This window comes from Taudactylus pleione, unplaced genomic scaffold, assembly GCF_031769625.1.
Source record: "Taudactylus pleione unplaced genomic scaffold, aTauple2 ptg000332l, whole genome shotgun sequence".
In the NCBI taxonomy this organism is placed as follows: domain Eukaryota; kingdom Metazoa; phylum Chordata; class Amphibia; order Anura; family Myobatrachidae; genus Taudactylus; species Taudactylus pleione.
This window is the reverse complement of record NW_028284733.1, coordinates 3,028,720-3,054,057: the sequence shown is the minus strand read 5'-3', so window position 1 is coordinate 3,054,057 and position 25,338 is coordinate 3,028,720. Positions and strand designations below refer to the sequence as shown.

The window sequence follows — 25,338 nt, the reverse complement described above, 5'->3', positions numbered from 1 at the left end:
TAGGACACAAAATGGCTGCCTCCACTGTTTTCATTCCAGTGAATACACTTAGAGTGTGTAACATTCAGTAAAGACCCAAATACCAAAGATAAATAACACTTAACTGTTGCTCCATATTCTTTATGCACAATATGATGCAACATAAGAATACAGATATTATTCATGAAACTAAGGCCAAAATTTTACAGATTTGCTAGTCCAGCTGCTTGATTTCAAGTGGCAATTTTAAGGCAAAAATAACCTGGTTTTGCCTTAAGTCTTTAAATCTAGCAGCTATCTCACCAAAATCTGAGCCTATTATATTTGGGCCCAAGTCACAACTACAGTTTATCCTAAAAAAATGTAAATTAAAAAATAGAATAGCTGAAGCGGTTTCCATATGTTGGTGCGTGCAATCTCTCTCTAAGCCAGAGTTTCCCAAACTCCACCATTATAGTCCAGGTTTTAAGGATATCCATGCTTGAGCACAGGTAACTTAATTAGTACCTCAGTCAATTTGAATTAACCATCTGAACGCAAGTGAGGTTAGCCTTAAAACCTGGACTCTGATGGCGGAGTTTGGGAAACATTGTTCTAAGCAAAAAACATCACTCCTACAGACAGATGTGTCCTCTTGCATCAGGCGTGAGTCGCGTATCCGCAAATGGGTAAGCACGCTGCATTCGCACCCGTGACTCCATAGGATTGCATGGTGCGAATGCAGTGCGTGGCATGGTGTAACATGGTGCATGGAGCAATGTCTAATCGCATGGCGCGATGAGATGCAAGAGGACACATCTGTATAAAAGAATCTGCTATATTACTTTGAGACACCTATACAGTAAATCAACAAAATGTTTGCTAAGTAGTGATCTACATTCAAAGAAAGTCCAGTAAAATCCTGCCAGAATAACCAGCAAAGAAGCACAGCAGTGGTTTATTCTCCTACAATTGGGGATGGGTTGGGTACGATATCCTGATGGTCAGAATTTCCGACGGTCACAATGCCAGCTCCTGAATCCTGATGGTCAAAATGCCAATGCATGTTTGTGAGTATTCTAGTCTTATCACTATCTCTAACCCACCCAGCCGCAGCCTTACGCTAGCCCTTTGGCAGCCTAACCCTAACCATCGCCTTCGACAGCCTAACCCTTACCATCTCCTCCCACAGCCTAGCCCTCCCCCTTTTGCATAACTCTAAACATAACCCTAACTCTAATACTCACCATTAGGATTCCGGAGCCTATATTGTGATGACCATCAGGATTTCGAAGTCAGTATTGTGACCATTGGGATTCTGACCATGGGGATCCTGACTACATTCATTGAGGACACTATATTGCTGTGCAGATGACATTTGCAGTTGGTAATTGGCTTGTTTGGCCAAGAGACACCAAACAATCTGTAAACCCACAATATAGTGGTAAAATAAACCAATACAGTAATATTATAACTTAAGTTTCCAATAACTGGATGTGTTAAAGTTTATACAGTATGACAAGTCTTACATGATGATTTGGAGACAGCTTTTCCTATGGAAAGTATGGGATCATCCAAATTTCTCATAATAGGTTAGCTTCTTTGTTGCAGAGGCATGGTGCAGATTTTCTCCATACTCTGCCATTATTTGTAGATCTGCCAAATTATAGGCATATTTAGATCTACAGGGTATACTACCATACTTGGGGATGAGTTTGGGGTGCAGTGCCCCATGAGGTTGGTGTGGCTGGGCTGCTCTGCAGATGCACACTTCAACACAGTATTTAGCACTCTAACACCTTCAATTATATATTATTTTTCTCTTAGCATTTTTTTTCCTAGCATTTTAATTACACCTTTCACCTATGTATCACCTATTAACACATAGCTTTTGCTTTATTCTTATTAACACTTACTAACACTTTAGTCTCTCACTGGTATGCTTCCCTGAGGTGGCTGTCCTTCGCCGGATTTTTTGGAGTTCTGCACCCCAGACTTTGACCAAGTACTAGGGACCTCCAGTATCAGAGAAGCCGTGACATGGCCTGGAGGCTTAGCCATATTTTTGCATATTTATGCAACTGAGATCTCTGAATTACTGTATCTACAACCATGTAGTTTTTCAAATCTTATTGCTGATTTCATTCTGAGTGCTGGGGGATTACTTTTTGCTGTTTATTGTATAGAATAACCAAACCTTTACATGCAACTGGCTGATATTACTGAAGTGATTGAGCAGCTACCAACATGTATTGCTATACTACCATAGTTCCCTGCCTTCTCCTGCACCCCTTACCATTTTCACCAATTATTGGCTGATCAACTTGGTTGCAACAAGGTTACTGACAGAGGGCTACATACAGTAACATGCCTGTTGATACTTGTTATATTTGCAAACTAGGGCAGGAACATTGGATGGAGCGTTGACTAAAGCATTTATATTCTCCAATACTTCTGATCATGCCCTAGGGTAGGAATTCACAATTTATCTACAATATAGGGAACAACACACTACATGATTTTCAGATAAATGGGTATAATGGTGTATACACACGATCAGATTTTTCCTTCAGATATGAACGATAACGATTTAAAAATCGTTCAGTCGTTCATATCTGAAGGAAAATCGTTCATATCTGACATGGCTGAACGATGGACGATCAACGATGCGCGTTCCCGTTTGTCAGATAACGATATCTGACATCTGATGGGTTTGCAGTCAGACTTGGACGATTCCATTCATTTTAATGCAGTCAAAAATCGTTCAATCGTTCAAATCGTTCAAAACTTTGGTAAAATCGTTCAAATCGTTCAAATCGTTTAATCGTTCAGTCGTTCATCTGACAAATCTGACAAGTCTGACAAATCTGACCGTGTGTACGCTCCATAACTTTGGGGGAAAACAGCGCTTACTAAACTATTTAATTAAAGTGGAAACCTCCTTTTTGTTTGGTAAGTGCAAGATCATAATTCATTGGCCTTCCATCTTTTGAAATTTCCAGAAAAATTCTACTTTTGAGATCAATAAATATTGAAATAATTCAAAAAAGGACAAAGATGAAGATTTGAGAAACATGTGTTATGACATAAGTTAGGTGCTCAATGATTTAATGGCACATTATATTATAATGCTAATAGTCCCTAAGTAGTCAGTTGTACACAGCAGGAAAGCATACATGATCTCAAGTATGGCATGTAAAGATTAGGTTCCAAAAGAGTTTCCACACCTTGGGTACAATGCCACCCTCATCCTGTTAAAAGTGTGATGACACATTAATTTTAGATATTGCAATGGGAATTTCACATATATATTTTACTTCTATGTACAGAAGCAACTCTGCCTTTGTGGGAGGGTTGAAAGCACTGCAGTAGGAACTGTTCAGGCTTTGTTATATGATAATAATATAAGAAATTGTTTATTTTAAAAAAATTGTGCCCCCTACTTCCCTGTGAAATCAGTAACCAGCCCTGAACCTCTAAGCCTGGGCTAGCATTGGAAAATAGGAGGGAGAAAGGCGTGGGTGTCCCCCTATTTCCTAAAAACCTTCACCAGCTTGATCAATCCAGGTGGCTGACCAAATAGCAGAGAGAAACACAGCATGAAGTCCACCAGCCATAATGACAACCAGCCCCAAAATTTGAAGACCAAGGCTGGAATCCCCCCAAAAAACTCAGGACCCCCCAAAAAATGGGATCTTTCCTACTAAGGGACAACCTGATCAAATTAAAACAGTTGAAGGTGGTTTTGCTAAAACTAAAACATGGGGAACCCCGCATATCTCTACTTTTATGAGCTGGAAAAAATATATATTATAATACAATCTGTACCTCCAACAAAAGATGATGATGAAAAGTAAAAGACAAATGATTCCAGATATTGTGAGATAAATAGCAAGATGAATTTGTGTACCTGTGGGGAAAACAGATAACAGAATAAATATAATTTGTAAACACAATATTATACTTAGGGGCATATTCATCACATCCTGTATTTTAATGAGATGATTTTGTTACTGATTTAAAATGATGCTAGGATCTGACCCTACGGGCCATATTCAATTAGAGGCAAAAAGTCAGAGGTCACACTTTTCGCCATCATTGCCATTTTTTCCAGGGATAAAGTATCGGGCACGTGCCCGCTTATCCCCATATTCAATTAGGAATTGTCGAAAACGGGACCCGGTGGAAAGGTAAGTATCGAAAAGTCCTATCAATTTTGGGGAAATCAGCCTGTCACCCCCCAAAAGATGGTCTGACATGGGGGATCACTCTGGGTACCCCCGATTTGGCTTGCTAAAGGTAATTGAGGTTTTTAAACAGCCACTGCAGGTGCATTAATGCATCTGCAAAGAAGTGGTGAAGAATAGCATTTAGCTTTATTTTTTTAACTAACTAGTCCCATCAAATTTGGGGTACATGAAAATAGGTACAAGCATATTTTTAAGTCCCTAAAGTGATTTTTAAAAATTGGGGAACACCCCTAAGGCTATTCCAATAGCTTTAAAGTTCGTCCCTCAATTTTTTTTTTCGCACCCAAATCGAAACCACTTTTTTTGGGGTGTCCTATGTTATTATTTAAATTTTTTTTGACACAGATTACGTTTAAAGGGACATTCCAAGGGGTGCAGGATACTTTTTAAAAGCCTGCACCCCAAAACCCCAATTTCACACTTTTTTTCGCCACCTAAACAGTGGTGAAAACTTATCCCCGTTTTTTTACAAAGACTTTTCGCACCTGCGAAAAGTCTTTGAAATTGAATACGAGGATAAGTGAAAACAGCGAAAATGACGTCATCGGCGATAAATTATCGCCGATAACGGACTTTTTGCTCCTAATTGAATATGGCCCTAAATATTGATCTTCCCTATAGAATGATCTTCGATGTACATCCCTACCAAGTGGTGAGTTACAGTGAGTGAATGAAAGACAGTGCTGCTACAGTACAGTGTACAGTACAGTGTTGCATTGTATAATGACTCACTTTGACTTTTGAAAGTAAAAAAAAAATTATTATTTAACTATACATTACATTACTTTGTGAGTACTCACTTTGTTCAATGTAATGGATCATCTGTGACTCTGCTGTGCCCATTGCATTGCTTGCAGAGCAGATATATGTCTCAGAGGTCACTTTCTGCACAGTTATTGTATCATTATGTTCTGGTAATAATAACGGCTTGAATTTTCCAATCTTGTACCATGTGTAATGTGTTACAGGAGGATTAGCATGGCTGGTGCACCGTAATGTCACATTATCTCCTTCCTCTGTCTCCAGGTTTCCAACTACTGCAATAGTGACATTCTTTGGTCCATCTGTTAAAATATTTTTTTTAGTAATTCATCAAGTATAAGTAATAATCAAAGCGTTTTCTTTTTTTTTTTTGCTTTATAGAACATAAAAAATCACCCAAATTATCTTCAATTATATAGGGAAATCTCAGTGATTCCATGTTTATGTTCAGGGGCTGCTGCAGTTGGAGTAGACTCTCTGGTGTGATGTCACACTGTGTATGAGCAGTATAGAGCACAGATCATATCCTTGTGTGTAGATTTAAGTGTTTTATTCAATTTCTATTTTTTTTGCAGTTTTCTACATTATAGAAGTTTTTTTGCTCAATCAATGTAAAACACCAACAGCGTTTGATGCACATAAAATATATTGATTATGACAACATTAAGTGAGCTGCTGCTTGTCATTTGTCAGAGGACATTGAATGACATGTGAGCAGATCCAATTCCTATATCTGGTGGAATGAAGAAAGAAAATTACATCTGCTGTTGATAATACCCCAAGTCTGATCTGATGAAATCGGCGCAGTCCAGAAAACAGGCGGCGAAGACAATAAGAGTGTCAGAAATAAATGTGCAGGACAGGGCTGTGTTGGGTAAGTGTTTTAATAAAGCTACAGAGAGTAGCCTGTCTGAGAATGAGTTGGTGTCATGTGTTGGATGATGCTGCTGGTGAAAGTAATACATACACCCAGTGGGCTGACACAATCATGGAATTTTTTGTTTGACCAGTACCACTTGTCTACATATCTGTGGTAAAGTGGATAGTGGGTGCGATGATATTTTCTAGGTCAAAAACAAGTATTTTTTTAATGTCCCGGTACAGACAAGGAATTGTTGTTTTTGTAAAATGGAATTGAGATAGAATTTGGTAGTGGAGACACATGACCTCATTTAACTGTCTAAAACTACATGCTTTGATGGCAGGTATTGATGCAGATCTAATGCTAGCATAGCTGTCATGGCTTCAGTGATCCGCTATGCAACTGGGTGACTGCTTTCATACTTGTTTCTGCTTACAAATAATTGTTTCACAGTCTATTGTTGTTTAAAACCAGTCTTCTTAGCCCCCTTCTGGGATGAAGATTCACCCCCAGCAGCAGCAGCCCTAGCACTTAAGGATTCTTATGGAGATTACTGGATAGGGGAGGAGTCAGTTAGCCATCGCAAATTGGATGCAGGAGGATGACCTCCAATCATTAATGAGGAGATTGATGATGAAGGTGTTCGTGGTGGAGATATCATGAGATGGGATCTAGCTGATGCTGGACTGCTTGTTATTGTTTTACCAGATTTTTCCAAAAACTTAGCATGAACTCACTGCAAATGACATAACAGGCAGAAAGTTTTTTGGTGGTTAATGTCCCTACCTCTACTTACTTTGGCTTCAAAAATGGTACATATGGCGTGACAAATGTTATCAGGATTTGGGTAATAATAATTTCACACATAAGAGGTGGTGTTTTTGTTGTCTTATTCCCAGGCATGGTAATGTCCTTCTTCTTATCATGGGCAGCAGTTGTTGCCACTAGTGCCTGACTTACACAACAACATCCTTTTAATAAGCATCCTCATTAACGGCATTAGCTACACAAATATCCTATTGCTCTTCCACAGGAGCATCCTCAATTGCTTACCATCTTTACTTGTGCTGCTAATTCTCATATTTGCAGAGGGTGCAGATATGGTGGAAGGAGGTTTCTCTACGAGTCAAAAATGTCAAACTCACACAAAGCACTCATAGACACCATTAGACACCCTTAGACTGTCAGACACCCTTAGACTCTGCCCAGGGATTTGTGACATTTTTTAAAACACAGCCTTTGTTCTTCAGCCTTAGTTTTTTTTCTGCACTGATTTGCCTGTTTCACATCTGAAACCTCTTCTAGAATCTAGAATCTAAGGTGTTGTATCATCATGTGAGGTTACAGAAGAAGATTCCTGACTGATAGCAGTTCTAGAACCCCCACTTGCAAATAAAGGCATTACATTGAGCCTTTCCTTGCCACTGCGTTTGGTGTGTGGCAACATTACATTTTTTTTGGCAGGAAACTTTGCTTTTTTATTAGAGGTGATGTTTTTTCTTTAACTTTGTGAAATACTGTTTTGATTTAAGGTGCCCTGTCTTAAACCCTCTATGCCCTTGAGCACCAGCTTTAGTAGATGTTGAAGTACTGCTATCATCATGATTGAAAGAAGCTGCAGCACTAGTAGTTTGTTGCTGCTTCTGCTCTTCTATTGTCTGATTGTGATCCAAATTGACTCACAGCGCTTATATTAACAGTGGAGTGGCACCTACTGAACATTATTTTTAACACAGTGCTACTGCATGGCACTGAACGCACACAAGATTAAGAATTTTTTTTAAATGAATAAACTTCACACTGCGACACCTAGCGCTAATATTAATGGTGACACAGCACCTGCTGAACATTATATTTTATCACAGTGCACTGCCTGAACATACATAAGTTTTACAACAATTTTTTTTTTAAAAAGGACACAAGGGAAAATTACAGCGTTAGACCGGCGTTAAACTGAAGGAAAACAGAGGAGAACATTTCATCTAACAAAACTAAACTGCAATCAATACTGCATATGAACACCTATGGAGCATCAAGTGTGAGTTCAATATCTCTTCACAACAAATATCTGCTGCCTGCATAACCAAACCATGCAGCACTGAACTCCTTGTTTGAATATTGCAAAGACATTCCATCAATTGCTTCTATTTGTGCTGCCTCTCTTTTTTCACTAAAAACAAAATTCTTATTTGTACCAATGCAAAGTAACCTCCATAACCTTACATATACGTTCTGATTTACCATTGCTTTTTGCCTAGCCTCACAACTTTGAACTTCTTTTTTTTATTACTCATTTTCAAAACCCATTAGATCACATATATTCCCCTCAATAAAAAAATAAAAAAAACCTTTTGTCAACAGTGTTCTTTTATCAGCATTTTTTAAAAAACCTTCAAAACTGTCGTTCTCATACTTACACTATTTCTACTTCCAGTTTTTCTCTCCCCTTCTTACCTCATCCACACCATCAACATGTTTTCTTCATATTCTCACTTTACTCAGTGCCTACCTAATCCTTTATTCTGTCCCCTATTCCCACCTCTATCCTTCCCCCCTAGTCTCCTCCACTTCTTCCTCCCCTTCTCTGTCTGTATGCCTCCCCTCTGCTTCCCTCCTTCTCCTCTCCTGTTACTCATCTTTTCATTCTTTTCTCCCCCACAATGGTCCTACTACCGAACCACTAAGCTCAGCACCCACCCTCCTCTCCCTCTCACTTCACCACACCTTCATCTATATCACACTAATCTCCCTCCCTTTCCTACAAATGCATCCCAACTCTCTTGCCTATTGATCACTTCCTTCCACTCCTGCCTCCAAGATCTTGCCTGTGCTGCTCCCTACCTCTGGAACTCTCTCCCTCTCCCTATCATACTCTCTACCTCTCTACAAATCTTCAAACAGGGTTCTCAAAACTCACTACTTCAAAGCCTTCCAGCTCTCATCCTAACCTGCTGCTTACATGCTTCTTCCTGACTGTCTACCCTATCTGTTTCACCCCTGCCTATCTCCCCCCCTGCCATCGCAGAGTGAATGACATGTAGTCAGTGTTTGGGGGTGTTGACGAGGGAGTGGTCAGAGAAACACAGGTGTGCCTGTCCATTTTGGGCATGCTTAAATTAGCCACTGCAACAGCAAACACAGCTTCAGTACATCTAGCATGCAATGAGGTTAGCAATTTTTGAGTAAGGTCAGAACTGTTCTAATTGTGCATGAGGGGCTTATGTTATTCACTGTTCCCGATGTATATGCAGGACTGCAAGGTATTACGGTTGTGACCTAGGGGAAATGGGTGTCTCTGTGCTGGCCATGCGATGGCATTGCAATTGCATTCATTAGCATATTTTTGCAGCAGATCTGCATGTGGACTTGCAGCCACTATCACAATAGCAATCTGTGTGAATCAAGCCCACAGGATGCCAAGGAGAAATTCCACCTGCCATAGGGCTGGTTCAAGCTTTGATAGTGAGACCAATGGTGCCACAATGGGGCATCTAAAGATGCACTGAGACAGATTAGCACATCTGCCAGTGAACATCTCAGTAGGAAGAACATTAGTCATAACATTGTCATAAATATACAGCCATGTCTGTGTGCATCTCTATATCAGGAACAGTGTATAATGCAGAACAAGTCACATCAGTAATCTATGTACTCCCAAAAGTGCATAAAGATCCTTTACATTCACCTGGGTGACCTGCAGAAGGTGGGGACCATGATGGGCACCAGGTCCGCTCCAAGTTATGCAAATATATTTATGGGCCAGTGGGAGAACGATTTTATTTGGAACAACCACCCTTTTGAAGCGATCCTGGTGTCCCGGTCAAGATATATAGATGACATCTTTTTTATTTGGAGAGGTGGAAGCAGTCTTTTTATGTCTCTTAATGATAACATTTTAAATATTGAGTTCACCTTTGTAGAAAGTGCCATTTGCAGTCAATGTTCTAGATGTAACAGTGTTGGCATAAGGTAATCACATTTATACTAGTAATTATTCGAAACCCATGGACTCTAAATCTTTTATTGGAGCAGACATCTGCCACCACTTTAATTGTCTACTTTAAATTTCTGGCAGCCAATTTGGGAGGCTAAAAAGAAATTGTAGCTACCCTGATACATATGAAACACAGGCAAATGAGATGAAAGCAAAGTTTGTGGCGTCAGGGTTTGCAACTAAAGAAATGTAACAAAACATTAAGGAGGTAGGACAAATAGAGAGAACTGCTCTCTAAAAATGCAATGGGGCAAAACAGAAAAAGTCCCCAGCTTTCGAATGGTCATTCATTACCCTTATAGTAGCCAGCATAAATTACTAGAAAAATCTTTAAGCACTGGGAAATATTACAAAAAGACCCTGTGCTTGGTTCCCAATTACCGAAGGTACCCAAATGTATATACAGGAAAGCACCAAATATAGGTTCCCACTTAGTGAAGAGTGCGCTACCTAAGATCGAAACATTGGGAGGTATTACAGTAAATCCAAAGGTTTATTTTGCTGTGGTACCTGTTTGGGGTGTAGGGGAATAAAAGGAGATGGGAAAAGCAAAATTACAGAGGTTGAGATCAATGGGAAAATTTGCCCAATAAATGATTTTATCACATGCAATACAAAATGTGTGATTTATACAATAGGGTGCAGTTGCAACCTTTTTTATATTGGTAGGACCTCAAGGGCCCTGAAGATCTGGGTTGGAGAACACCTACAAAATATTCACAAAGGGATAGAAACCCATGTTCTTTCTAATCATTTTACAAAATACCACAATAGTGATCCCACTGAGATAAGATGTTTTATGGGCATACAAAATGTTAAGAGTCAATGGCAGAGGAGAGATTTAGCAAAACAAATAGCAAAAACTTAAATGAAAAACATCACTGAATTGGGAACTTTGAGCCCAGGGGGCCTTAACTTCGATTTTGAGGTAAAGTGGTTTTTATAGCTATGTTTGCACCTTTTGTACATGTATCAACTATTTTGCACTTTTATTAGCATGGCCGCACTTTAGAGTGATTTTATTGATTTGTATATTCATTTAAAGAATGCCATATATATATGTCTAATTGATTGCATTTTATATATTGAGGAATATAACTACTGACTCCGGTTCCTCCATGGACTGATTCATTATGATCCACTACTGTGCATCTAGACTAAACAGAATTAAAATGAAAAAGCTTTGTTTCATTTACACATATCCATGGTAACATTGACAGGCACTGAGAGTGATACGGATATGACGTGATTGTGGGAGAAGACAGTATCATGACCATTTGTGAGTTATGTACAGCCTAGTGACACCTCGGTGCTTCAGAATATGAAGCAATTAGTTACAGGAAACACATGTCCGCTGCAGCAAAGGATCATGGACATTGTAATTGGCTTCTGTCTCGGGATCAGCTGCGGTGGCAGTGTTAGGATTGGACAGAGATGGTATTTAAGGATTGTGGATAGTTTGGATCAGCATTCTCTACTGGAACATAGCTTGAACAAGATGTCCAGTGGAATGCCTGGGAATAACACTGATGTCTTTACATCACACACTCGCTGAGGACTGTCCGTTGACAGTGCTCTCTGCCACTCAGTAATTGCAATTCTTATGTCACTGTGGGACACCCCGTCTAGGAGATGAATGCTGCTATTATTGCTTTAATGTTATTGTTTGTTGTATATTAAACTGTGCTTCACTTTATGCACTTTTTAATTGTTTTTTTGAGTACAACAACGTCCTATGAGACGGGTAACCCCTAAAGTTTGGATACCTGCTATAGAAAAACACTGGACCTGCTGCATGAGTATTTGTGCACTGATTCGCTTTCTTCACCTTTTTTCAGTCATTCACTGTTCCCAATGTATAAGCAGGACTGCAAGTTGTGACCTAGAGGAACTGGTTTCCGCTTGTGACCTAGGGGAACTGGTTTCCGCTTGTGACCTAGGGGAACTGGGCGTCTCTGTGCTGGCTGTGTGACAGTATTGCGATTGCATTCATTAGCATCTTTTTGCAAAAGATCAGCATGCGGAATCGCAGTCGCTATCGCAATAGCAATCTGTGTGAATCAAGCCTACAGGATGCCAAGGAAAAATTCCATCTGCCATAGGGCTGGTCCAAGCTTTGATGGTGAGACCGATGGTGCCGCAATGGTGCATATAAAGACGCACTGAGACAGATTAGCGCCTCTGCCAGTGAGCATCTCAGTAGGAAGAACATCAGTTGCAGCATTGTCATAAATATACAGCCATGTCTGTGTGTATCTCTGTATCAGGAACATTGTTATTTTATTGTTTTTATATGGTTTTATCAAATGAGAAACCCATTCATACATTTCTACTATTACATATCAGATAATTATGACTTACTGTTCTGTATCTGGTTCCCTTTTACATAAAGGAGGCAGGGAGGATAGCATAACATTTGTTACAAAGGGAATTGGTATGAAGTCCCGGCAGTAGGGATGACTGCTGTCAAAATTCCGACAGCGGCTTCCCAATGCTCAGGATCGACAAGGGTCCAATAAGTATGGTAATTCTCCCCGCTTCTCATCCTAACCCTCTGTTAGTGCATCCTAACGCTAACCCTCTCCACCCCGCACCCTAACCCTCCGCGTTAGTGCCTAAACCTAACCCTCCCACCTTTGTGCCAAACTCTAACACCACCCCATTGGTGCCTAACCCTAATCTCCCCCTCCCCTAGCCTAACCCTAACCCCCCCAGTGACACCTAAACCTAACCCTCCCCCTTCCCCCGAGACCTAACCAGCCCTGCTATACTTACGATCAGCATCCCGGCTGTTGGGATTCCGGCGCCAGTCTTTTGGCCGGGATTTTGTCAGCCAGGATGCCAGCTGTAGGTATAATGACTGCATCCCCTTACAAAGAATTAAATACATAGACATAGACATATAGACATAAGGAAGAATCCAAACTGTAATGATCAGAAAATTATCAAAATGTCTAAATAAATATTCAATTATTGCAGCAACAATTTTGTTTAGAATTAATCTTAATGTTCTTAAGGCCCAAACCTAAGCTTTCAGCTTTCACTAAAACTATCAACTTGCCATTATGTTGTCTTGTTCATTTTATTATTCTGATATATTTTAGTCTTTAGTTATTTAGGTAATTTTTGGTTATAGTTTCAACTTGAGAAAACCTTATATCTGTGATGTAGAGACTGTACTAGTTTGCCACTTCATTCCCCCTCCTCTTATTACAGATCCCCGGAGACCTGTGTACACATCTAGGGGTATATTTACTAAAGTTCTGGTTTTTATAACTGGAGATGTTGCCCATAGCAACCAATTAGATTCTACTTAACATTTATCTAGCACCTTCAAAAAGATAATAGCTACAAACTGATTGGTTGCTATGGGCAACATCTTCACCGCACTACCTTCCCCTCCCATTCCCAGCGTTATTGTATCCCCCATGTAGGTTGTCTGTGTTGTACTTTTCTGTTACAGCATGGCATTATGCCGTTGTGTTTCCGTAAGTGTTTATCATATTAATGTTGTCACACTTATTTTGTGATATTGTAGACTGATACCTGCTTCTGCTGTTATAATATCAAGTAGCATTTATACAATCACTATTTATTTCTTGAACAAACTGTTTGCAGATCTCATTTCTCTCAATGCAACTGGATTTTCTGTTACCAATATTTATCCTCCACCTCCACACGATGCTAATTTATAACTGAAGTGACATAAATATATTGCTAGTAATACATTGATTCCAGCACATTGTCAATTCCTTATGAAGACTCACATGGAAAGGTGACAGCAGAGTTTCATTCCATCTACACACCGTTCCCTTTACTGCCAACTGTGCACACACTTTGGTATGAACATAACCCCCCTTCTACCACACATTTCTTTTATTTGATGACTCTGGATTTATTAAAATATTCTTTGAAACATGTTGTACCATCTTGGATATTCTTAATGTATCGACACTGTATTCAAAATTTTGTCTTGCATTTTGAATACAGTGTAGTTTTTGTTATTTTCCAAGAATGTCATTATTAATAATCATTGTAACGAGCAGCTACTTATTTTAATTATGTCCTAGTTAATTGGTATTTGCAAACGTACAGTTTTTTTTTATAATTTATACAGTCATACATGCACATTCCTCATTGAACACGTCATTCTCCTCTAATCATTTGCTTAAGTATTTATTGCACAAACTAATACTGATATCCATCTCCTACAATTAAATTAAAGTATAATATAATATAAGTAGCAGGTTACATTACTTACATTTAATATTCAGAGATATTGATTGGGTTGATATTATATTATTGGGAAATGTAGCCGTACATTCCAACATAGATTTATCTTCTGTATAGGAAGGGATATAACTCATTTCAGTTTCCATCCTCCAATTTCCCCAAGATAGATCTCTATGCCTCATTGTTATCTCATGTCCAACCTTATTCCATGTGAGAGTGGGGGGTCTGGAGGCACAGGTGTGTTTTATAGAACAGACAACTTTATCTATCTTCTTCTCCTCCATATCACCAGTCCCTGTTATTAATGGTATGGGTGGGTGTTCTGAAAGCAGAGAATTAAGTATTTCAAGCATACAGCATATTACAATTGGGTAATAAAAATAATGCATATAACATATGATACAATTGGATATACATGTATATATCTGACACTCATACTAGAAAAGACAGATATAGGGAAATGCTGGATATGTGGAGCCAGGTGTTTATAGTAACAAATGTATATTAATAACCAGTATATCTAATAGTCTTAATCTACTAAAATAAATTATATTAATATTACAACTGAATAAAGACTATTAGCATTCCTTTGTTTCTTTCTTTTGGGGATTTGCACATGTGAAATGATTACCCATTAGGGCTGGAAGTAAGTTAGTCTCCCAGTATTAACAACTGTTAGTTGTTTCTGTAAATATGTACAAATTGTGCTTTAAAATCCCTTGGGTAATCTTTATCTATATAAAGTCGACAATCCCACCAGCACAGAGGAGCTATCTCAGCATTGCACGTACTGTATGTGCAATGCTGAATGCAGATTCCCAATGATCTGGAATTTGCAGGCACGCAGGACTCACTATACAATTGTGCAGAATGAGTCCTGCATAATTGCACGCAGTCCCTGCAAAGCCAGCCAGCCTGCGTAAGCTGAGGCTCATACCCCTTTTCCACCTAAATTCTGGGTCTGACCCGGAGATGGAACTGGGTTCCTATACGGATCAGACCCGGAATTTAGCCGGCGCCGACCCGAGTCGCCACCGTTGACACCGGAGTTGGATCTGCATAGACCCGGCTTTTCCGGTGTTGAAGTGAACGCTTGGAGATGACGATATCTCCAAGCGCAACCGAAGCCGGACCAATCGGCCGGCTTGCGGCACGCTCCAGGTCATCGTGACCCGGAGCACGCCATTCACACAGCAGGGTTTCACGGGTTACGCCCATGTTAAACCCTGCTAGTTACCTGGGTTGGATTGCCGGGTCACTCGACCCGGCGATCCAACCCTGTCCCCTTTTACACCAAGGAGCTGCCCAGGTTAACCCTGCAATAACCCAGGTTTCAGCTCCGGTGTTAAAAGGGTATCACTCTGCTGGCCGATGCTGTCCACCATCGCGACTGATGGTCATGATGTTGATCCCAGCCTGCAATCTCGGTCGCAGTGCTGGGATCGCAAATGCAGCAGGGGGTGTCATACAGGGGGTGTCATTCACCTGCTGCATTTGCATATTAGCAAGGATGGACTTGTAAAGCTGCTTGAGTGCAGCTTTGCAATTCCGTCCTAAGCTGAATCACTCCCATTGTCCTCACATGTGCTTACAGCAGCAGGCATATCAGTGTTATCCACGATAGTCTTTGTAATCAGAAGCCTCTAGTGGTGTTGGCTGCAGCAAAAAAAAATTAGAAAACCTGTCAATCATCTATCAAGCATGTTATGTATTGTATTTATATGATTCAAGAAAAAAAAATAGCATTGCAGGAAGAATACAGTATAGTATAAAATATCTTTTTTTTTTTTTTTTTTTTTTTACAAATTGCCTCCATACAGTGCTGTAACTAGACATTTTGGTGCCCTGTGCCAGAAAGAGCATTCTGCACCCCACCCATATTGTATATAGGGACAGTGCGCATCAGAGGCGCACAGCCTAAAAAGAGGGGCGTGGTCTCGTTGGGAAAGTTCATGGCCACACTAGAGCCTCCCGAATTCACATTACGAGACACATTACGTGTAAGTAGAGCCCCTTACACACGTTACGCTACACAGTAGTAATGCCCCTTACACATTATGGGCCTCATTCAGACCCACTCGCAAGCGGCTGTCCGCTCGCAAGTGGGTCGATGGTGTGCACTGCGCATGCGCATGACGGAGGGAGCTCCGTCGTGCGCATGAGCCAGACGCGACGAGCGAAGGACTTTCCTTCGCTCGTTGTGTCTGATCAAAGGGGGCGTGCTGTCGATGTTGATTGACAGCACGCCCCCTTTGGTGGGCGTGCCGGGGGCGTGCCTGCCAGACGGAGGCGTTCTCAAGGGAACGCCTACCGTCAGAAGCCGGCCCCACTGACATCACTAGTGATGTCAGTTGGAGTGATTTTGGCTCTGATAGAGCCAAAATCACTCCTGGGCTTGTGGTCGAAAACCCCGACCACAGGCTTCTGGTCGCACTGGCGATGGTCGCGATGGTCAAGACCATCGCGACCATCATCCTGCACGCTCGTATGTGCTGTGGGTGGTGACCCACAGCTATACGAGCGTCCAGGAGGACGCTCCATTTTTATGGAGGACGGCCCTCATTCAGAGCGAGCGCTCTGCTCAGAACGTCCGGCTCTGAATGAGGGCCTATGACCACACAGTAGTAGTGCCTCTTACAGATTACGTCTCTTAGTAGTAATGCCAATTACACATTATGCCCACAGTTGTAATGCTCCATACACATTACGGGGTCTATTTACTAAACTTTGGATGAAGATAAAGCAAATGGAGATAAGGTACCAGCAACCAGCTCCTAACTGTCAAACACAGCCTGTCACATGGCAGTTAGGAGCTGGGTGGCTGGTACTTTATCTCTGTTCACTTTATCTCCATCCAAGGCTTAGTAAATAGACCCCTGTGCCACATAGTGCAAATCCCCTCTCCCTTCTTACACATTATGCCACACAGTACAGATCCCCCCTCCCCCCAAGTCTCTTTCCAAATAGCAGCACTTACTGTAGTAACCTACATAACAGGTTTCTCAGCAGGTGGGAGCCAGGGGGGAAGCCACAGCAGTATCTGTATCCGACAGTTGCAGGCATGCAGAGCTACACCGGAGGAATAGCAGAAGAGCCACCGTGGTTCCTCGGTGAAGGGGACTGTAGGACTAGACTAATCCCTCACTGAAACAGTGACACTACTTGAAACAGGGAGGGGTGGACCACAGGGGCAAGCAGCTGTAGTGCTGCCCGGCCCGCTGTTATGTGTATCAGTAGCGGTGCGCCTGGCAGGTAAAGAGCTGGGCACACTGCTATTATGCATTGTTGTGGGTAGTGGCCGTGATAGCAGGTGGAGGCAGGGATTGTGCGCTCTGTGCGGGCACACTGGCCACGCCACCCTAGTTACGGCCCTGTATCCATACTAGCAATTCATATTTACTACCCCAAAGTAAATACTTTCAGGGTGGTTTGAGCTCCATAATTCTACTCAGACGGTTGTAACAAGTGTTTAAAAATGTATGATACAAAAAAAGTATCCAACGGAGAAGCATAAAGGGCTTCCAGACTTTAGGAATCTGGCATATAGGTAAATACAAAACCTCAGATTTACATTAATTGTCCCTCTCTGGGGGAGATGTATCAAGCTTTGAAGTAATAGAGTGGAGAAGTTATACAAAGCAACCAACCAGCATCTAACTGTCATTTACCTAGCACAGAGGAAGATGTGATAAAGTGGAGAGAAATAAAATACCAACCAATCAGCTTCTAACTAACATTTTATAGGCTTGAAAAATGACAGTTAGAAACTGATTGGTTGGTAGTTTATCTTTCTCCACCTTATCTCTCTCCAAGGTTTGATACATCTCCCCAGCAGTCTATGAAATGACAGCTAGAAATGGCCATTGGTTGCTTTAAATTAGGGATGTGCGCCAGTACATTTTTGCTGGATTTGGCTCTGATTCGTCGTCCAGCTTTGGATTTGGATTTGGACTTTTTACAAAAATTTACAAAGAAAGCAAAAATAACATAATTTGGGCTTTTTTTGTTCCTAGAGTATTATTAAGCTCAATGACATTCATTTCCAGTATTAGACTAGCTCACAGCTCACAATATTGTTTTCACCATTATTGACCAAAGGCTGCAGTGAGCTGGCTGGTAACTAAGCAACAGAGCAGCAGCACAGACACCACAGTTTAAAGCACTTCTATGAAACACTCAGTACTTGTATACACAGTGGGCTACAGCTCATGGAGTCACAATGCTTGTATACACAGTGGGCTACGGCCCAAGGAGTCACACTACTTGTATGAAGTTACACAGATTGCTACGACACAAGGAGGCACGGTGCTTGTATACACAGAGGGCTAAATCCCAAGGAGTCACAGTTTCTGTATACAGTTACACAGAGTGCAACAGCCCAAGGAGTCACGGTGCTTGTATACACAGAGGGCTAAGGCCTGCTGTCACCATACTTGTATACACTACACAGTGGGGTACAGCACAAATAAACAGGTTTTTTTTACTTTTATTATTTTGTTTTACTTTTTGAAACTTTTTGAAACTTTTCTTGCTTTAACTTGTCACAGTACTTATGTGATATGAACATGCAGTGGGCTACAGCCCAAGGAGTCACAGTGCTTGTATATGCAGTGGGCTATGGCCAACAGAGTTACAGTACTTGGATACGCAGTGGGCTACAGCCCAAGGAGTCATGGTGCTTGTATACACAGTGGGCTACGGCCCAAGGAGTCATAGTGCTTGTATAAAGTTACACAGAGGGCTAGGGCCCAAGGAGTCACAGTGCTTGTATACAGTTACACAGAGGGCTATGGCCCAAGGATTTATGGTGCTTGTATACTCAGAGGGCTAAGGCCCAAGGAGTCAGTATACACAGAAGGTTAAGGCCAAAGGAGTCATGGTGCTTGTATACAGTTACGCAGAGGGCTAAGACCCAAGCAGTTACAGTTCTTGAATACACAAAGTGCTAAGGCCCAAGGAGTCACAGTGCTTGTACATACTGAGGGCTAAGGCCCAAGGAGTCACAGTACTTGTATACACAGTGGGCTACAGCCCAAGGAGTCACAGTACTTGTATACACAGTGGGGTACAGCACCAAAATAAACCTGTTTAAAAAAAAAAAAAAAATTTAAACTTTTAACTTTCTTGAAAGGTTTTTTTACTTTTTAAAACTTTTTTTTTTTGCACACAAGCACTTGTAAATCTGGACACAGCCACTTTGAGCAGTGGCTTGGGTGGACTCGGATCCCCAGTGTTCGGAGAGGTTCGGATTCCACAGAATCCAAACCATTCATCCCTACTTTAAACAACTTCTTCTTCATTTCATGACTCTCCAAGGCTTTACACATCTCCCCCTCTGAGTCTGAGCTTTTCTCTGCCGATTTCTTCCATACAATACTTATGAACTAGCAGGGAAGTATGGTTATTAATATCCGGGGAGGTGACAGTGAATGAACACCACAATGTACAGTATATTTATGTATTTATATATTTATACATCTGTCCTTAATATTTCCTCAAAGTGAGAATTTCCTAATATTCCAGTAGAATCGGTTCCTCCAGGAACTTAAATCTCCACCTAATGTAACAGATAATGTGTGTACTGGAATTCTTCAGTTTTGTTGTGATTTTACCTCAGCAATGTCCATCAGACCTGGTATTACATAATTGTAACATGGACATATATACATAGGCAATGTAATGTCATGAAGCAGGTGAGGGTGTATTTGCTATCTATGCTGTATTACTAATACAGTATTTATTGTAACTTGTTTGTAAAATTAAATTCTATACTTTCTATAATAATTGTTTGAGATCTACTGTATCCCACATTCTACACATTACAGAGATTGGGTATCTCACCTGTGATGAACACTCTGGTGAATTTTCCATTATTGAGTTCATAGGAGTTTATATCTTTATTTATACCAGGAAAATATTCTTCATATCTCTGCACATCATCGATCATCAGTGAGCAGCTCTGGTTTGTGTTTCCTACAAGAAACGTCCGTCCTTTGTACTCCTGTATAATATCATCAGGGGTTCTGTTATTAAAGATTTGACCTGGGCGTCTTCTCATGTACCAAAAGAAGTTATAATCCTTAGCATGTGTGGGACGGGTGAAGGTGCAGGGGATCTCCACACAGGAACCTCTCACTGCATCTATATGGTAAGGGATGGTGAACCTCCAATCCTTGCACGATGGGTTTTCATAGCAACCTGATAGAAGATACAAAGGTAGATATGGATCAATACATACAGTATATACAGCATGTTATCCAGGCAGTGGCGTAAGTTCAACCCAGATGCCCGGAGGCAAGTTATAATGTGTTGCCCCCCCCCATCACAGCCGCTGACACTGTAATGTAGAAATTTGCATGCAGACAGGCTATAGATAGAAGAAGGCGGCAGCTGATGGTCTGACATGGAGCTTTAGAGGGGTATTCAATATGAAACGTTAACTTCACTGTTGAAGTTAACGTTTCATATCGGAGTTTTTTTCTGCGTTAAAGTTTGGTGCGCGCTCCTGCTTATCCCCATATTCAATATAAAATTAACGAATACGGTAAACTCCCAAGTTGGATTTGCGTAAAGTTACGATGTTTTCCTTAAAATAATTGTAAGACCCCCCTAAAGTTGTAAAAACAATGGGGGTCACTATGGGTACCCCCGTTTTAGCCTTTAATTGAAAGTCGGGGATTTAAATAGCCGCAGCAGGTGTTTTTTTCCCGACATTGAAGAAGTGTTGCAGAAGAGCACTTAGGTTATTTTTTTCTTTTTTTTAAGTGGTCCCATCAAATTTGGGGTACATGAAAATGGGTACTAGCATATTTTGATGTCCCTAAAGTAAGTTTTTAAAAATTCTGCATTTGTGCACCTGCCGCTAATAGCCTATTCTAGAAAACACCTGCCGCATACTTGCAGAATAGCCCTGAACCTATTTCCCTATTGTTTAACAATTTTTTCCCTTTTTTTTTTTTGCACCCCAACTTTTAAATTAATTTTTTGGGGTGTCCCTATTTTTTTTTTAAACTTTTTTTGACACAGTTCTTATTTAAATGTCAGTCCCAGGGGTGCAGGCTATTTTTTTTAAGCCTGCACCCCTAAACCCCAATTCTGCACTTTTTTTCGACACCTATTAATGGTGAAAAGTTATCCCCATTTTTTATCAAAGACTTTTCAAAACTGCGAAAGTCTTTGATATTGAATACAGTGTAAAACTAAAACCTGCGCTAATGACGTCATAGTTGCGATATTAACGCGAAAATGATGTTATCGCACCCATATTGAATACCCCTGACAGTCTCCAGTAGTGTATGGTGCTGGGAAGGTGTAAGGTGCCGGGAAGGGGTGCCATGTATTGGGCGGCCATGATGGTACACTCCATGTATATAATTACAGCCCTAAGTGGGATGAATATGTTGAGGACAGTGGAGGAGGTGCCCCTTCACAGCTGGAGCCCGGCGACAGGCGCCTCCATTGTCTCCCATAGTTCTACCTCTGAGCCATACTTACAGTATACTGTATGCGTTAAATAAAAGTATTTAGAAGTTTTAAAAAAAAAATTGAGAAGAACTGTTCTTCTTTCTCAAACTGAGAAGATGATGATGATGATGATGATGAAGATGATGAAGATGATGTCAGTAGGTATAAGACAGACAGGTGGAAATATGCAGCTCCCATTCCAAGATACAATAGTACAATAGTTGTGCAACAGAAAAATTTTAAAAATTCTGCATGAAAGAGTAAATGTAATAAACACACACACTTACTACACTAAGGGCCTGATTCAGCAGGGATTGCAATTACGATCGCAGCTGCGTAATCACACACAATGCAGCTGTGAAAATATGCTAATGCCTGCCACAGCTCAGCCAGCATTGAGGCGCCTACTGCTGCTTTCTCACATCTGTAATACCTCGCAGTCCTGCGTATACATTGGTACCATCAGAGAACATCGGCCTATCGCCTATCGCACACAATTACAGCAGGTCTGAGTTCCACCACGTCACAACCTCTTGCTTCAGGTGATGGCTGGGCAGGTTCAAAAGTGTTTGCTGGTGCTCCAGTCTTTGGCACACAGTCGCTGAATGGCAAAAGTGGCCAGAAATTTTTCGGGCCACCCAAAGCGTCTCCTGCATGCCCCTGTCGCTGTTCTGAAAATTCTGCACCACCAACTTTATTGTGTGAGCAAAACATGGGACGTGCTGGAATTTGCCCAGATGTAATGCCCGCACAATATTGGTGGCATTGTCAGATATCACAAATCCCCAGGAGAGTCTAAGTGGGGTAAGCCACTGGGCGATGATTTCCCTCAGTTTTCTCTAAGAGGTTGTCAGCGTTGTGCCTCTTACTGAAACCGGTGATACACAGCGTAGCATGCGTTTCTGAGATGCTGCAACTGGTGACACTGCTGTTGTTGCTGCGTAAGGTGATACATCTACCCAGTGGGCTGTCACAGTCATATAATCCTTAGTCTGCCCTGTTCCACTTGTCCACATGTCCGTGGCTAAGTGGACATTGGGTACAACTGCATTTTTCAGGACACTGAGGACACTTTTTCTGTTGTTTCTGTACAGTCTCGGAATTACCTGCCTAGTGAAGTGGAATCTAGATGGGATTTGGAACCGGGGACACACTACCTCCATCAATTGTCTAAATCCCACTGCACTAATGGCGGATACCGGACACACATCTAACACCAATATAGCAGTCAAGGCCTCAGTTACACATTTTGCTTCAGGATTACTGCTGTCGTGCTTCATCCTCCTCGCTAAGGACTGTTGGAGGGTCAATTGTTTAGTAAAAGTAGTGGTGTTCCTACTTCCTCTCTGGGATGATGAACGACTCCCAGCAGAAGCAACAGCAGCAGGGGCAGCAGGAGGCGTAGCAAGGCAGTATCCTTCGGAGGAATCCCGGATAGGAGAGTCAGTCATGCCAGTGACATGGCCTGCAGGACTACTTCCGATCCTGACGAAGGAGGAAATTGATGAGGAGGGAGTTGACGGTGTGGTTTGCAGGCGCTTGGATACAACAGGACAACGGGTTTTAGGTGTCCCTGGACTGCTTACGGTCTTAGCCAAAGTTTCTGAACTTGACAGTAACTTTTTATGAACATGCTGCAGGTGCCATATAAGGGAGGATGTTCCTAGGTGGTTAACGTCCCTACCCCTACTTATTTCACCTTTACATATGGTACATATGGCAAGACAGTTGTTGTCTGGATATGAATAGAAATATTGCCAGACCAAAGAGGTGGAATGTTTGGTCTTCTGCCCAGGCATGACCGTGATGGGCTTTTTCATCCCACGGACAAACAACTGTCTCCCCTGGAGCCTGATTTAAACAAACCACATCACCATCAGAATCCTCCTCGCCAACTTCCTCCTCAGTGCCAGCTACAACAGAATCCTCATCCTGTTGTACTTCAACAGTGACATCTTCAATTTGCATATCACCAAGTGGACTGTGGGTACTCCTTTCAGCACTTGCAGGGGGCGTGCAAATGGTGGAAAGAGCCACCTCTTCCCGTCCAGTGCTGGGAAGGTCAGGCATCGCAACCGCCACCACACTTGGACTCTCCTTGGGGATTTGTGATATCTTCTTAGAAAGCACAGTTCTTCGCTGTGCTGTTGCCAGCTTATCTCGTTTGATTTTTTTAGCGGGAGGAGGGCTTCCATCGTTATGTGAAGCTGAACCACTAGTCATGAACATAGAGAAAGACCTTAGCCGTTCCTTGCCACTCCGTGTCGTAAATGGCATATTGGCAAGTTTACATTTCTCTTCAGATGATTTAAATGTTTTTTTTAAGGTCATTTTCCTGAACTTTGTCATTTGGGAATGTATGTACCTTCTACTATGACATTGGGCATCGGCATGGTAGACGACGTTGATGGCATGTTATCGTCTATATCATGACTAGTGGCAGCAGCTTCAGCACTAGGAGGAAGTGGTTCTTGATCTTTCCCTATTTTATTTTTATTGGAGAAAGTTTGGTCCTCCATTTATGTGATATTGATATATACGTGCGGCTAAGGTGCACACAAACACAGAAAATAATTTTTTATTTTTGTTGGAGACTAGTGCACTTTGTGGGTTACACCACTCTTTAAGAAATGAGCCAGCCGGCCCTTTACTTATGGGACACAGGCGCACGCTTGGCGCTGCTACTTTGTTGATGCACGTGCAGCCACAGTGCACACAATTCACAAACACAGAAAATATTTTTTTATTTTGTTTGGAGTGCACTTTGGGGGTTAAAGCACCTTTTAGTGGACAAGTCAGCTGGCCCTTTACCTATGACACAGGCGCACGCTTGGCACTACTTTGTTGATGCATGTGCGGCTACTGCGCACACAATTCACAAACACAAAAAATATATTTTTTTATTTTGTTTGGAGTGCCCTTTGGGGGTTACAGCACCCTTTAATGGTCAAGCCAGCTGGCCCTTTACCTATGACACAGGTGCACGCTTGGCACTACTTTGTTGATGCACGTGCGGCTACTGCGCACACAGTTCACAAACACAAAAAAATACATATTTTTATTTTGTTTGGAGTGTCCTTTGGGGGTTACAGCACCCTTTAGTGGTCAAGCCAGCAGGCCCTTTACCTATGGGACACAGGCGAACGCTTGGCGCTGCTCCTTTGTTGATGCACGTGCAGCCACAGTGCACACAATTCACAAACACAGAAAATATATATATTTTTTTTGTTTGGAGTGTACTTTGGGGGTTACAGCACTCTTTAACGGTCAAGCCAGCCGGCCCTTTACCTATGACACAGGCGCTACGCTTGGCACTACTTTGTTGATGCACGTGCAGCTACTGCGCACACAATTCACAAACACAGAAAATATATTATTTTTTTAGCACTTGGGGGGAGCACCCCTGATGGACAGAGCACCCCCTGGACAACACTACAGCACCCCTTTAGGACTGGGACACTACACAGGACTTTGGAGTGGACACAGCCCCTATGGAGAACTGACTGCACAACACAGTCCAGCCAGCCCCTATGGACTTTGAAGTAGTGGACAACAGCAGCACTACACTACACTACACTACACAGCCCAGCCAGCCCTAACTCCCACCCTCCCTCTTCACTGTCCACAGCCGAGTGAGAAAATGGCGCAGACGCGGGTACCTTATATAGGATCCAAAACCCGCGAGACTCGGAAGGCGGGATGATGACGTTTTGCCTCGATTTCAGATCCGAGTCAGGCGTGAAAAGTCGAGCCTGACTCGGATCGGACTCGGATCGGGGGGGCTCGGGGGGGTTCGGATTTCAGAAATCCGAACC

The 25,338-nt window shown here is 41.8% G+C and overlaps 1 protein-coding gene across 1 annotated transcript in view; it reads right to left on the bottom strand.

Annotated features, from left to right (window-relative positions):
- Positions 1-25,338, bottom strand: part of LOC148509090 (sialic acid-binding Ig-like lectin 12) — a 60,291-nt gene that overhangs the window by 13,383 nt on the left and 21,570 nt on the right. The window contains exons 4-6 of the mRNA XM_088443624.1: positions 19,901-20,257; positions 14,088-14,381; positions 5,009-5,272 (exon numbers count right to left, since the gene is read on the bottom strand). Of these exons, the coding sequence (XP_088299750.1) occupies positions 5,009-5,272; positions 14,088-14,381; positions 19,901-20,257 (915 nt within the window). The remainder of the gene's footprint in view (positions 1-5,008; positions 5,273-14,087; positions 14,382-19,900; positions 20,258-25,338) is intronic.